This window comes from Chionomys nivalis, chromosome 1 (genome assembly GCF_950005125.1).
Source record: "Chionomys nivalis chromosome 1, mChiNiv1.1, whole genome shotgun sequence".
NCBI lineage: Eukaryota > Metazoa > Chordata > Mammalia > Rodentia > Cricetidae > Chionomys > Chionomys nivalis.
This window is the reverse complement of record NC_080086.1, coordinates 79389047-79403457: the sequence shown is the minus strand read 5'-3', so window position 1 is coordinate 79403457 and position 14411 is coordinate 79389047. Positions and strand designations below refer to the sequence as shown.

Sequence of the window (14411 nt, the reverse complement as noted above, 5' to 3'; positions counted from 1 at the left end):
TCCTGACAAGCTCCAAGTTATCACCACTTAGGAGTCTTTGTTAGGAATTTTTTCTCGGATGTTTTTTGCACAAGGGAGTCTTTGATGACACAATGACTTCCTTACTGCTTGTTTCCAGACTATCTTTCCAATACTTGTATCAGAGAGCAGAATTTATCCTTGCAAAAGAACGAACTGAAGGCTTCCAGTTTTCATTAACATCAAAAATATGTTCACTGGCCACACCAGTTCCCTTTCTCTCCTTCCTCCCAAACACCCACATGTAGTATTTCTGAAGGCATTCTTCCCAAACACCCTGTATGGGACAGCTCCACCCAAGGCATCCATATATGGTCATACCCAAACCAACCCAGCCTCTCTGACAACAGGAACTCACTCCGGCCTCATTAACCACACACCAGCAAATACCCACCTCAACAAGCTGAACGGAACTAAGCTCCGCCCTCTACATTCATACTTCATTTCCAAGTTGTAAAGTTCAAAAAGTTGAGTGAAGAAATAAAGAGCAACACTCCCAGCTCCAATCGTCTATTTTGAAAGCACTTCCAAGCTAGCCCTCAATAAATGTCATCCACTTCTCTAACCTACTGCTAATAAACAACACTCCTCCCGTTGGGGGCATAATCAGAGAGTCCTAGTGGGACCCAGCGCCTGCATTAATGAAGCATGTCTGAACAATCCTAAGCCCATTATTAATCTCAGGCAGCTGGAGCTCTAGGCCAAACACACCTTGACGCTACAAACCATTTCAAAGACTTTCAATGTCTAGATTTCTGCACCTTTAGATCACATGCCAACTTTCTAGTGGCCCATTTCAAAAAAGGGAGGGAGGGGAGCTTGACTGCCGCGTTACCAAGGTAACTGAAAACCGTCCGACTGCCCAGCCCCAGGAGATGGGTTTTTTGTTTGTTTGGGGGTTTTGTGTTTTGTTTTGTTTTTGTTTTTTACCTTCAGATCTTTCTTCGTAACGTCAGTGTGGGAAACAGCTCGAATGGTCCCCGACTGCCAGGGCCACTCTGCGACTCGCTCCAAGTCCCAGCTGTCGTGGCCGCCTTCGCTGCCTTCGGCTGCGGACAAACTAAGGAATCGCTTCCCCACCAATACTGGCCAACTTTCTCCGAGCGTGAGCACCATGGTTTCTACGCCAGCAGGAAGGGCTCCTCCCTGCAAAAGGCACAAAAACAAAATTCGATGGGGGCGGCCGAGGTCGGAGGCGGCCCAAAGAGAAGAAGCGCCGACGGGGACCGGTGGAGTGACACCCCCGCAGGTGGACCCCGTACTCCAAGTTGCCACCCGCGCCTCCCCACCCCCTTCCAGCCCTCCCCGGCCGCAAGCACCGGCCCGAGTGCCGCGTGACCCTCTCGCCCGACCAACTTTCGCTTTTTCCAAACCTTTCAAAGCAGGACGCCGAGCGAGAGGAGGGACGACGGAGCCACAGCGCCGGTGCTTTTTCCTAAGTGTTCGTCCCCTTGCCCCGGCAAAGAAAAGGCTCCCCGAGTGCAGAGGGCCCGTCCCAGCGGCCGGTCCCCGCCCCGAGCGGCCGCGGAGCCGCCGTGGACTAAGCTCGCGACTCGACACTTGCCGCGCCCCCGCCCCCCGCTTCCGGGCCGCCGACTCGGGCGCACCCCCGCCCGGCCTGCGCCGTGAACCGAGGAGACGCGGCGACCGCCCGCACGGACTCTTCACCTTTCTCTCTCGGTCTCCCGCAGCCGAGGCCCGCGGCGCGCTTACCCCGCCTCCCGCCTCCCTGAGTCACCCGCGACGGCGGCAAGAGAGCCCTGCCGCCCAGCCGACTCCAGCTCTGACTTGGTTCAAGAGCTCTCTCTCACAAGACACGCACAGCCTGCCGGGCCCGCCCCCTCAGAGCCGCTGCCACAGTTCATTGGCTGAGCTTCGGGGGCTGGGCGGGGCAGCTGAAGAAATTGTCTGTTTCTATTGGCTATCCTGAAGAGGGCGGGGCGAGGAAAAAAAAACAATTCCTTGGCTGCCTCCTCCCTTCCCCCCCCACCCCGACTCGAAGCCGACCCCCATTAGAGGGCGCAGGACGCAGTCGGCAGATCCCTCCGCCGCTGCTCCATTCTTCCATTTGTTGCCTCGCGCTACGCAAAAAAGTCCCGCCGAATCGGTTATCGACTTTGAAGCCAGGCAGGAAATCGCATAGGCTCACAGATAAGACTGAACGGGGAGACCCTGGACAGGGAGCGCCGATTGGACTGCACTTGAAGCGTAGGCTGTCGAGCGAAGATGGACCTTCGCAGAGGCGGAAGAATCTCACGGGAAAGGGGCGGGGGCGGTCCACAGCCCGCGGGGGGGGGGGGAGGGATGGTACTGGGACGTGCGGTTTCAGGCGTACGCAGCTAGGGGGAGGAGCCACTAGGCTCCAGAGGCTCGTGCGCAGGCGCCGGCAGGGGCGGGCTCTGGAGCTTGGGCTGCTGGGTGAAATGGCCGCTGGAGGCGCAGGCGCACGTGGTGCCGGTCGTGCATGCCTAGGGCCGCCATTTTGAAGACTAAGTGAAGAAAGGCATGGAGTTCCTGGAAAATGATGCTCATTGAATCTGGAGGCAAACAATCTATTAAATACTATGTGGGATGGATTTTTTTTAATGCAAAGTGGATAAAAGTTGTTCTGAGACAACAAAGAAACTGAAAAAGTGGATGGAGTTGATGATAAAAGTGATAATGGAAGAGAAGGTGACTTTGAAGGACAAAGGAGAGAAAAGATTATGTGGTTTGTACCAGAAAATTATTGGTTGAATGAAGAAAGGGAATAAATAGTTGAAGACTTCTTTATGAATCCTGGTGCTTGACCCAGCATCACATTTAAACCTTAACATAAAATGGATGAAAATTGCCTGTTTTACAAATGTGAAAATGGGACATCCGACAAAGTTTAAAACTGCATTGAATAGGAATGAATATATAACACAAATTAGTATCATGTTCATTTTGAAATATATTTGGTCTGAATATATGACATTAGAAAGTTAAAGCTTGAATAGTGCTGAAGAATTAAGTTGAGTTGAATTTATAATATGCAGACCATAAAGAGATGGAAAATGGAATGAAGAAACCTGCCCACTTCAACAGAAGACGGAAATAGGAACAAGAAAAACAAAAGAAAGAAGAAGAAAGTATGGTACAAAATAAAATGTCTAGAATAAGTCCATTTATCTTTACAATAAATATAAATGGGTTAATTTTATTCATAAGCACAGGAAGGTACTTAGTATTATAAAAAAATAAGTGTTGGCCCAAGAAAACTGCAGCATGAGAAGCTTAAAACAATTATGGTAAATTTTATCAGAAAGTAATCAAAAGAAAACTACATTAGCATCTCTGTACAGTTATATATCATTTAATAAGAGATATGCTCTAGGAACATAACCTAAGGTTGCTAGATTATTTCAGCATTGTAATAACATAGTGTGCTTACAGAAGCTTGCATGTCACAGAAAAGCATATGGGATTACCACTGTATATATAGTATGTCATTTGTCAAAATGCTACTATATGATATATAACTAATTAAAATTAAAAGCCTAAAAAGAGGCCTGGTGGTGCATGCCTTTAATTCTAGCACTTGGGAAACAGAGGTGAGTGGATCAAGGCCTGCCTGGTCTACAGAGTGAGTTCCAGGACAGCCAGGACTACACATAGAAACCCTGTCTTGAAAAACAAAACAATAAAAAAGTATATTTAATAGACCATATGTTAAAATATGCCTGACAAGATGGCTCAGTGAATAAAGGTACAGTCACCAATCCTGTGGACCTGAGTTCTAGCCCCAGAAACTACACATAAAAATTGGCCTCTGGCCCCCCACATTCACACTGTGGCAAACACACAGAAATGGAGTCAGAATATTACAAGTTGTGTCACCACATCTGGCATTTTATTTTTTTTTAATTACATTCATTTATTTATTAATATGAATGTGCTCCTGTGGTGGTCAGAGGACAACTTTTTGTAGTTCTATTCTTCTGCCCTGTGGATCTAGGGATAAAACTTGAGTATTCAGGCCTGGCAGCAAATGCCTTTCCTTGATGCTCTTAGCATCAAACTTAGGTCTTACTGTCTTCAAGGCAAGCACTTTACCAACGAAGTTGCATTCCTGCCCCTCCTCTATTAGTTCAGATCCTAGCGTGCTGAAGTTCGATGCCTGAGGAGAGTGGAGAAAAGGTCTATTTACAGAGTGAGGGCTGGTATGAAGAGCCACAGAACAATGAATGAGACATATATCCAAGGCTTGCAAACCAACCATAGCCTAAAGGGGCAAGAGGACTATGATGGCTATTTTTCGTTGTCAACTTCACTAATTCTGAATGAATTACAATCCAGAAATGGAGGGTACACTTGTGATCCAAATCTTGAGATTGGAAGACACAGGCTTTTGATTCAGATCTTTTTTCTTCTCCCCCTTTTGGTTTTCAAGACAGTTTCTCTCTATGTAGTCCTGGCTGTCTTGGAACTCTCTCTGTAGACCAAACTGACCTTGAACTCAGAAATCTGCCTGACTTTATCTCTCAAGTGCTGGGACTAAAGATGTGTACTACCACACCTGGCATTGATCCAGATCTTGAGGTGGGATGACACATGCCTTTAACCCAGATCATGAGGCAAGAAGACACACCTTAAATCTGGGCCACACACTTGGTGGAAGCCTATCTAAGGACAATGGAAGAAGCCTGCTTGCCTTCACCTTGCCAGAACATTCATTCCTTCACTACTTCTTTGGGATTCTAGCATAAACATGAGACCAGTTGATACACCCAGCCTCATGGAACTGAATAACTACTAGATTCTTGGACTTTCTTTTTTGTGTGGCTTTTTTGAAATAAGGTTTCTCTGTATAACAGCCTTGGCTGTCCTGGAACTCTCTTTGTAGACCAGGCTAGCCTCAGAATCATAAAAACCCATATACTTCTGCCTGAGATTAGGGGTGTGTACCCCCACACCCTCAATTCTTGAACTTTCCATTCAAAACCAACCATTGTTGAATTAAGTCATTACAGTAAATTACACTTACACACACAGAGAGAGAGAGAGAGAGAGAGAGGGAGAGAGAGAGAGAGAGATTCATCCCAAAAGTTCTGTGACTCTAGGGAACCCTAACTAATACAAGGACAGAAGGATTTGTGGGATATTCCTTTACACTGCATGAACATATGTCACAGTGATTGCTTTAAGAACAAAAACCTAAATGGCCAGTATCTAGTCAGGATTTTCAGGATAGAGAAAATACTTGGAAGAAGGGTGGAGTCAGGGAGCCGCCAGCCAGATGGAAAGGAAGCAGGATGTATACAAAATGAGGTAACAAGCCATGAGCCCTGTGGCAGTAAGTAAAGGATTAGAAATGGGTTAAGTTAAGTTATAAGAGCTAGTGAATAACAAGTCTAAGCTATTGGCCAAGCATTTTTAATTGATAATAAGTCTCTGTGTGGTTATTTGGGAATTTGCCAGCAGTCCCAATGAAAACTCTGCCTGCAGGGGTTGCTACTGGAACCCGGAAGGAGCAGCTGTGATTGCAGGAGAGTAGCATACATCAGGCACTGTGACCTCTAGCAGGGACAAGCAGTTGAGTTAAGGCTCAGCAGGGAGATCCAACCTGAGAAAAACGCCCCTCAGCATCTATCTCTGCTACCTCATCTCCTTTCCAGTAAGATGTCATTCTCTAGGCAGATCTAGAACTCAGGGTACAGAGAAGCCATCAAATGAAGCTACAAGAAAATAACTGGGCACTTACTAAGTTGATTTCAATGATTCAAAGTTCATTAGATATAAGTACTGTATACAAGCCTTATTTTTAGTAGAATTGTTCACTGTGACTTCAAAGGATCCTGGTCTTATACACTTCTGTAATTTCTTTTGGAACTGATCTTGAAGCTGATTTTGAAGACTGATCTAAGATTTACCCACCACAAACACATTATGTTTCTGTTTCCAGCAGGATATTTTTTTTTTACTATATTCATAAAAGTATTTCGTTTACCATCTCTCTACACCATTATCTCCTTGATGTGGCTTATTAACAAGCAATTAACAAAGAACTAATTACTTCCTTCTTCCAGTAAATTGAATAAACTCTCTTTTTGAATGTTAATCTGGAGTTTCTAGTGAGATGTTCTAAAATATATTCAAGGCTGGAGAAATGTCACAGTGGTTACGATCACTGACTACCTTTCCAGAGGACCCAGGTTCAATTCCCAGAGCTCATTTAGCGGCTCACATGGTCTGTAACTTCAGTTTTAGGGGCTCTAATGCCCTCGTCTGATGTCCTTGATTTCCAGGCATGCACATGATACACAGGAAGGCACATAGGCAGGCAAAATATCTTTATACATTAAAAAATAAATTAATATTTAAAAGTAAAATAAAATATACTTGAAAGTGCCGGAATGGTGGCTAGAGATAAAGAGCACTTGATGCTTATGAAAGACTCAGAGTTCATTTTCTAGCACATATTTAGGATGTGTAGTTCATAATCACCTATAGACCTGTGTTCTAAGCCCCCAGCACCCACATTAAAAAGCCCAGAATGCTGCTCTTCAAGCCAACTGCTGGGGAAGCAAAGATAGGAAGACCCCTGAGGCTTGATGATCAGCTAGTCTTGCCAAATCAGCAAGCTCCATGCTCAGTGATAGATCCTGTCTCAATAAGATAGAAAGCAATAGAGGAAGACATCCTAATATCAAAGTCTGGTCTCCCATGGAGACATGGGCACACACGTGTGTGTATACTCACACACATATAAACATGTATATTCATGCAGCACGCATGCACACACACATGTATTCCAGGTTGACTGAGAAAGACAAGCACCCAAACTGACTTTTTTGAGATATTATTTTATTTTTATACATGTGTTTGCATGCACACATGTGTGCAGGTTCTCAAGAAGGCAGAGAGGGTGTCTGTTGCATGGGGGCACTTGTTTGTTTCTGGCTACTTAGACCCCAAATAATTACACAGAAACCATATTAATTAAAACACTGTTTGGTCCATTAGCGTTAGCTTTTTATTGGCTAACTCTTACATATTAATTTAACATTAATTGTGTATTGCCTCATTGTAGTGGTTTACCCGGTAACCTTCCGGCACCGGCAGGGCTCCGTGGCTTCTCCTTAACCCCACCCTTCTTTCTCCCAGCATTCAGTCCAGTCCTCCCCGCCTAGCTCTGCTCTGCCTCACCCTGCTCTGCCTTAGGCTCAAAGCAGTTCATTAACCAATAAAAGCAACACACGGACAAAAGGACCTCCCACACCAGGTGTCAGATCCCCTGGAACTGGGGTAATAAGCAGTTTTGAGCCACCTGGCATGGGTACTTGTTTTGCTGGGTCCAAACATCTTCCTCGGGGGAGGGGATGAAAGGGTAGAAGGTTTATAGCAGACTCGCCATTGGGGGGCGGGTAGAGGGACTTTTATAATTTTCCAGCACCCAGGCGTTCTGACCCCAGCATTCTGATCCGTTGACAGTTGACATTTCATGCTCGTCCCTCATTGGTTAGGCAACATCAGGACCTCTGACAGCGCCTGTTGCTAAGCACTCAGGAAATATCCGTTGGTCACTCCTTATTGGCTAGGCATGGTCAGGACCTCTGACAGTGCCCGGCAGACTCCGGGTTGGCTCCTTTTCGTCTGGTCGGCCTTATCTTCCTGCATACTGGGAAATGAACTCAGTTTCTCTGGAAGAGCAGCAAATACTTTTAACCACGAAACAATCTCGCCAGCCCCTCCAAACAGTTTAGGGAAAAGTCAACTCATTCAAAGCCCACTACTTCTGAATCATCTTTGAAGCCAGAGTAACACTTAAACACAGTTAAGATTTAATGCAGAAATCTGGTTGGTTGGAAAGCTAATCAAACCTCCAATTTGGTCAAACAGAATTACAAACAGAATTTTAAAAAAAAAATTGCAAACAGTGCATTTTATAGGGCTACAGTGAGCTGGAGTCACCAACACCAGAATGTTAGGGCATCCAAGGTCTTGTGGTGTTAAGAAGTGCAGGTATGTTAGGGTATCCAAGGTCTTAGGGGGCTAAAGAATACAGGCATCTTTCAACAGTTGTTCTTAAATGTTCTTTCTTTTCAGTCAGATATTGGTGGGTTTGTGGGGGACACCAGCAAGAGCAGCTGTAGCCTTGATAATTGATAAGGGGGTCATTGCAAGTGAGGAGAGTTTCACTTTTCCCCTATTTCGATGCAATTCTGCCAGGTCAAGAGCCTCTGAGTTAAGATGCAAGTGGCAGACATGCCTCCAAGTCTAAGTCCAAGCTGTTTGTCCTAGAATCTTAGATGTGAGTAAAAGCAGTCCTCAGGGAACTGCTAGCTACTCACATACAGTGGGAAACCATCTTTGTCTTGGTCTTTTCTGGAGGCCTTTCCATCCTGATCACCAGCCAGGAGGAGTTCTGCTGAAGCTCAGATGAGTGAGACAGGTAAAGATGCTTGCTGTCAAGCCTGATGACCTGAGTTTGATGCCTAGAACTCATACAGTAGAAAACAGAAACCTGGAAATTGTTCTCTGACCTCTACATTAACACCAACTGTGGCATACACAATAGATAAGTGTAATAAAATGTTTTTAAATAGCGATATTAATTTAACAAGAGTGGTAAACAAAAGACCTTAAAACCAAACACAGAAAACTACAAAGGTATAGACATAATGTTCTGTACTGCCAACCAGTTCCCAAATAACTACACAGAGACTTATTATTAATTATAACTGCTTGACTGATAGCTTAAACTTGTTACTAACTAGCTCTTACAACTGAAATTAATCCATATTTCTTATCTATTTTCTACCATATGGCTTGGTACCTTTTTTCAACACACAATGTTGTTCTAACTTCACCCTGCATCACCTGGTAACTCTACCCTTCTTCATCCCCACATTCTCTCCCTGTCTGTAAGCTCCACTTAACCTCTTCCTGCCTAGCTACTGGCCATCTAGCTCTTTATTAAACAAGGAGAGCAACATATATTCACAGTGAGCAAAAGGATTATTTCACAACACACAGGTATAAAAAATAGCCCCCAAATAAAATATATGGCCAACAAGACGGAAGGCATACTCTTCTTGCAGGTCATGCTAACAGGATAAAGAACTTGCATAAATTATTTTGCAATGATGTAACAAACATCATAACCATAATGGATACAATTGAACTGAGACACTCGTGGAAACAGACTTTGTGGTGAAGAACATATGAAAGCATGGAAATTAGGCAAAGAGCATGTGAATACACAGTCCAATGTTGAACAGTAGAATGTGGGCTTGAATTTCATCCCTTTATGTCTTATACCTCACATTTAATCTATTAGCAAAACCTTCTAAATATATTCATAAAGTCGTGTGTGGGGGCATACAGTTTGATCCCAGAAGGGTCATGTGAGTTCATCATTTCAAGACCAACCTAAGAAACATGGAAAGATGCTATAGAACTTTTAAAACTTAGGCTAGAAATGTAGCTCAGTGGATAGAGTGCTTGCCTACCATGAACCAGGAGATGGCTTGCCCTCAAGCATATAAACCAAGTAGCATGCCTGTGATCTCAGAACCGAAGAAGGTGGCGATAGGAGGACCAGAAGTTTAGAGTATCCTCTGCTATTTAGAGAGTTGCAGGTCAGTCTGGGCTATGTAAGACGTCCAGGAAGGAAAGAAAGAAGGAAGGAAGGAAGGGATGGAAGGGAGGAAGGAAGGAAAGAAGGGAGGGAAGGAGGGAAGGGAGGTTCTATTTTCTGACTATGTCTCATCACCTTCCCTGCTACCATTTTCTCCCACCTAGACCCCCCAACTCCTAACTCCTGCTCTTGCCCCAAGAATCATCTTGATCTAATAATTTAATATTTTTTTTCTTAAAACCCTTCTCTGGCTTCTCATTTAGTTCAGACTGGAGTCCAAAGTGCTTACAATGCCCACAGAGACCCACATTGCCTTTGTCTACTCGTGTGCCCTCTCTCTACGTAGCTACTCTTCCCACATCCACTTTAGCCTGTGTGGACATTCCATGTAAACTCCTCCCTCAGAGAGCTGGCTGATTCTTCTGCTGGAAAAGCTCTTTCCCAGGCTGCCCTTATGGTTTGTATCTTAGTACATTTTGTGTTACTATGACAAAGTGTCTGAGGCTGAGTAACTTTTTTTTTTGATTTATTTATTATGTATACAACATTCCACCTCCATGTATGCCTGCAGGCCAGAGGAGGCTGGAGAGATGGCTCAGAGGTTAAGAGCACTGGCTGCTCTTCCAGAGGTCCTGAGTTCAATTCACAGCAACCACACAACCATCTGTAATGAGATCTGAGTAACTTCTTAAGCAAAGACTTTCATTTGTCTCACAGTTGTAATAGAGGGAACAAACAACATGGTTTCAGTGTGCTGATGGGGCCAAGGTGTGAGCTGTTCTAATTGTTTTTGTTGTTGTTGTTGTTGTTTTTGTTTTTTTAGACAGGGTTTCACTGTAGTACTGAAACACACTAGGTAGATTAGATTGGCCTTGAACTCAGAGTCCCGAGATTAAGGCAGGCCCTGTCAACAGAGCTGTGCGGTCTCCCGTGGAGAGCAGCTGACCCACCCACCGTTAAAGAGAACTGACTCCCTTTCACAGGAGCTGCCACTGCCAGCAGCCCCTCAGCTGGAGGTGGAGGCTGTGGAGTCTCTGCCACCTCCCTGCTGAAATGTTGATTGGCTTGATTGTTGCTGCACAGTGTGTTTTAATGGTGCCCTGACCCCTCTGATTGTCCCTCACTGTTTTTCAAAGCCTGTCACGTACTTCCACCTTGGCTGCCACCCACTTGGATTAATCTACTTATTATCTCTATGCTACCAACTCCTCCAATTTAGAACTCAGCTTGAGACAGAGATTCTTCGAAATACAGATTTGTTTAGCTTCTTATCCAAATGTTTCCTTTGGTTTAAAAAACCTCAACCCTTTCTATCTGAGAATTTTCCTTGAAGACATGAAAGTTATAACAAAGAATCAAGGAGCAAGCCAGCAATGAGAAAATATGAGATGATGTGGTGGTTTGAGGAAATGTCACAGAGTCTCTGGAATTTGAATACTTGGTCTCCAGTTTGGTGGCTGTTTGGGGAGAGTTAGCAGGTGTGGTCTTGCTAGAAGAACTACATCACTAGTGGTGGGCTTTGAGGTTTCAAAAGACCTGTGCCACTTAGAGTTAGCTCCCTCTGTCTTCTCTGTGTATTAAAATGAGATATCTCGACTGTTGTTCAGCCTTGTGTCAACTGTTACCTGCACTCCATTATCACAGACTCTAGCCTTCTGAAACTGTAAGCCCCAAATAAACTCTTTCTTCTTTGAGTTGCCTTTGCCATGGTGTTTTATCAGATTAGAGGAAAAACAATGAATACGGATGAATTCATTTAATGGCAGGTAAGACATAGAAATTACTGAACTTGATTGCAAAGCATTAAAAATTGCTTAAGCTGAAAGGAAGGAAAGCGGGGAGAAGGAGAGTGGGAGAAGAGAAGAGAAAAAGGGCTGGAGATGTAACTTGGTGGTAAAGCATTTGCCTACCATTTATAAGGACACAGACTCAACCCCCAGTACTGTGGAGGGGGAGGGACCAGAGAAAAGAGACAGTGAGAGCATTTGAGGTATGGAGAACAATACCCAAGAGCTTCATATATGTGTGAGTATAGTCCCAAAGCAGAAAAGAAGTAGAGCAGAGCAGAAAACATTCGAAGAGATAATAGCTGACAATCTTTCTAAAATTTGACACAAACTTAACAGACCTAGGGGGCTCAGTTGGCTAAATATAAAGAAAATGACCTGTAAGAACACCCGAGTAAAGCTGCTGAAAATCAGAGGGAAGGAGAACAGCTTGAGAAAAGAGCCATCTGGTTGCCGAAGGACACACTACACACAGGGGAACTACAACTAAAGTCATGGTTGGCTTTGTGTTGGTCAGGGTTCTCTTGAGTCAGAGAACTTATGAAATGATCTGTGTGTGTGTGTGTGTGTGTGTGTGTGTGTGAGAGAGAGAGAGAGAGAGAGAGAGAGAGAGAGAGAGAGAGAGAGAGAGAGAGAAGGAGAGAGGGAGACATTTACTGCAATGAATTACAGGCTGCAGCCCAACAGATAACAGATTTCTAGTTACTAGCAGTCTTAAAGGTTTTGGGGAATTTCTGATATCTCTTGGAATAAAAGTGAACTCAGGTGAACAGAGGTGGGGGTGTTACTCGAATGTACATTGCTACAGCTTGGAGACATATGTCTATCATATATGTTACACATATATTACAAATATATAAATATAAGAACTACTACTAACTGTTAGAGGTGATTTCTTTTTTATGATATTTTTTTATTTTTGTGCAGGTGTGTGTATCCACATGAGTATGTGCCACACGTGTGTGGCACCCACAGGTATCAGAAGAATGGAGCTACAGGCAGTCTCTGACATTTGATTCCAGACCAGACTCCCTTCTTGTGCCCCACCCCAGGCCATGCTTTGCCACAGCGAACTGTCTCCTTGCCCTACTCGGGCTCTGTTTCTAAGGGACCCCATTTGGGCGTTTAGTGCCCCATGCTGGGGTGGCTTGTATTTGTCCTTATCCCATCCGGGCCCTGCCTCCCCCAACTCTGTGCTGCCTGTTTACCCCTTCAATATCAATGTCCTACAAGAGCAGCACTCTCCTGAGAGCCTGTCCCTCTGTCCTTCCTAATGGCTTTAGGATTGAAATGTTCAGGAAGGGGAAAGGAATATGAAGCTATTTGACTTGATTATAAAATGTGAATATCTGCTCCATGTGGACCTTACTTTTATGAATGAGTTCTGAGTTTCCTGTTTTTCTCTAGTGAATAACCAATCACCCTAAAGCATTAGAAAAATTATTATTTGCTTTTGCTAGGAGCACCATAGCAATTATAAAGAATATTTTCCATATTTTTTTGTTTCCGTGACTATTTGTATATAGCTATCTTGATTTTCTTTATTCATTGTTTACCTTAGGGGAAATGGATCTCTGTGTGTATGTATATTTGTGTGCACACACATGTATGTGGGCAAACATGCACATGCATGTTTTTTTTCTATCACATGTTCTAATTGGTGCTTGATTTAATTTTTTTTTCTTTTTTTCTTTTTTTGAGACAGTGGATCAAGAAGCCCTGGCTGTCACTGACTTTCTGTAGCTAACCTTGAACTTGAACACCTACCTGAACGTCTGAATCTCCTGCCTTCACCTCCTGCATTCTGGAATTTCAGGCCTGTACAACCAAGTGAATGCAGCCACAGGAATCACACCCAGTGCCTCTCACATGCTAAGCAAGCACTCTACCTTACTGAGCTATACCCCCAACTTCTTCTTCTTCTTTTTTTTTAAATGTTTATTTATTCATTATGTATGCAATGTTCTGTCTGTGTGTATGCCTGCAGGCCAGAAGAGGGCACCAGACCTCATTACAGATGGTTGTGAGTCACCATGTGGTTGCTGGGAATTGAACTCAGGACCTCTGGAAGAGCAGCCAGTGCTCTTAACTGCTGAGCCATCTCTCCAGCCCCCAACTTCTTCTTTTTTAAAGTTTTAAAAAGATTTGCTTTTATTTTATGTTATGAGTGTTTTGTCTAAATGTATGTTTCTGTACCACATGTGTCCTTGTCAGAGGAGGCCAGTGGAATCAGATCCACTGGAACTGGGGTTGTGGGTGTTTTTTAGCCATGATATGGACCCTGGGAATTGAACCTGGGACCTCTGAAAGAACCATCAGTGCTTTTAACCTCTGTGCTATCTGTCCAAACCCATTTTGTTTATTTGTTTATGGAACAGGGTCTCACTATGTAGCCCTGGTTAGCCTGGAACTCTCTATGTAGACCAGGCTGGCATGCAGATCCACCTGCCTCTCCATCCCTAGTGCTGGGCAGATCAGATGTTCAAAAAATAAATAAATAAGAGAAGTTTGGGGTATAGCCCAGTCAAAAGCATGTGCCACCAGGCCCAGCTTCTTTTTGACTTTTACTTATTGATTTTTTTCTTCAAAGATTTCTTTTGCTTCCTCTATGAAGAATTTTTAAAATTTTATTTTTGAGATGACAATATAATTGCATTTATTTTACTAGACCTTGTAGGTAGAGTTTTCTGTTCCACCAGCCAATTCCCAAATAATCACACAGAGACTTATTAATTATAAATGCTTGGCCAATAACTCAGACTTGTTACTAGCTAACTCTTAAATTTCAAATTAAGCCATATTTCTTACCTGTGCTCTGCCACATGGCTTGGTACCTTTTCTCAGTATGGCAAGCTCATTCTCTTCTCTCCATATTTTTTCAAGATTCTCAGAATCTTCCTTTCTTCATTTCTGTGCTCTCTTTTTGTCTGCCAGTCCTGCCTAACCTCTACCTATCCAGCTATTGGCCAATCAGCTTCTTTACTAACCCAGTCACAGTGACA

General features: G+C 43.9%; 1 protein-coding gene across 4 annotated transcripts in view; it reads right to left on the bottom strand.

Annotated features, from left to right (window-relative positions):
* Kdm3a (lysine demethylase 3A) overlaps positions 1-1794 on the bottom strand; it is a 46584-nt gene extending 44790 nt beyond the window's left edge. For 2 of the 4 annotated variants that reach the window (XM_057771017.1, XM_057771044.1), the window contains exons 1-2: positions 1392-1775; positions 949-1164 (exon numbers count right to left, since the gene is read on the bottom strand). In XM_057771017.1, coding sequence (XP_057627000.1) covers positions 949-1134 — 186 coding nt within the window. In that variant the 5' untranslated portion in view covers positions 1135-1164; positions 1392-1775. Of the gene's footprint in view, positions 1-948; positions 1165-1391 lie in introns of all 4 variants that reach the window. The other 2 variants (XM_057771026.1, XM_057771035.1) reach the window with 2 other exon arrangements.
* Between the last annotated feature and the right edge of the window lie 12617 nt (positions 1795-14411).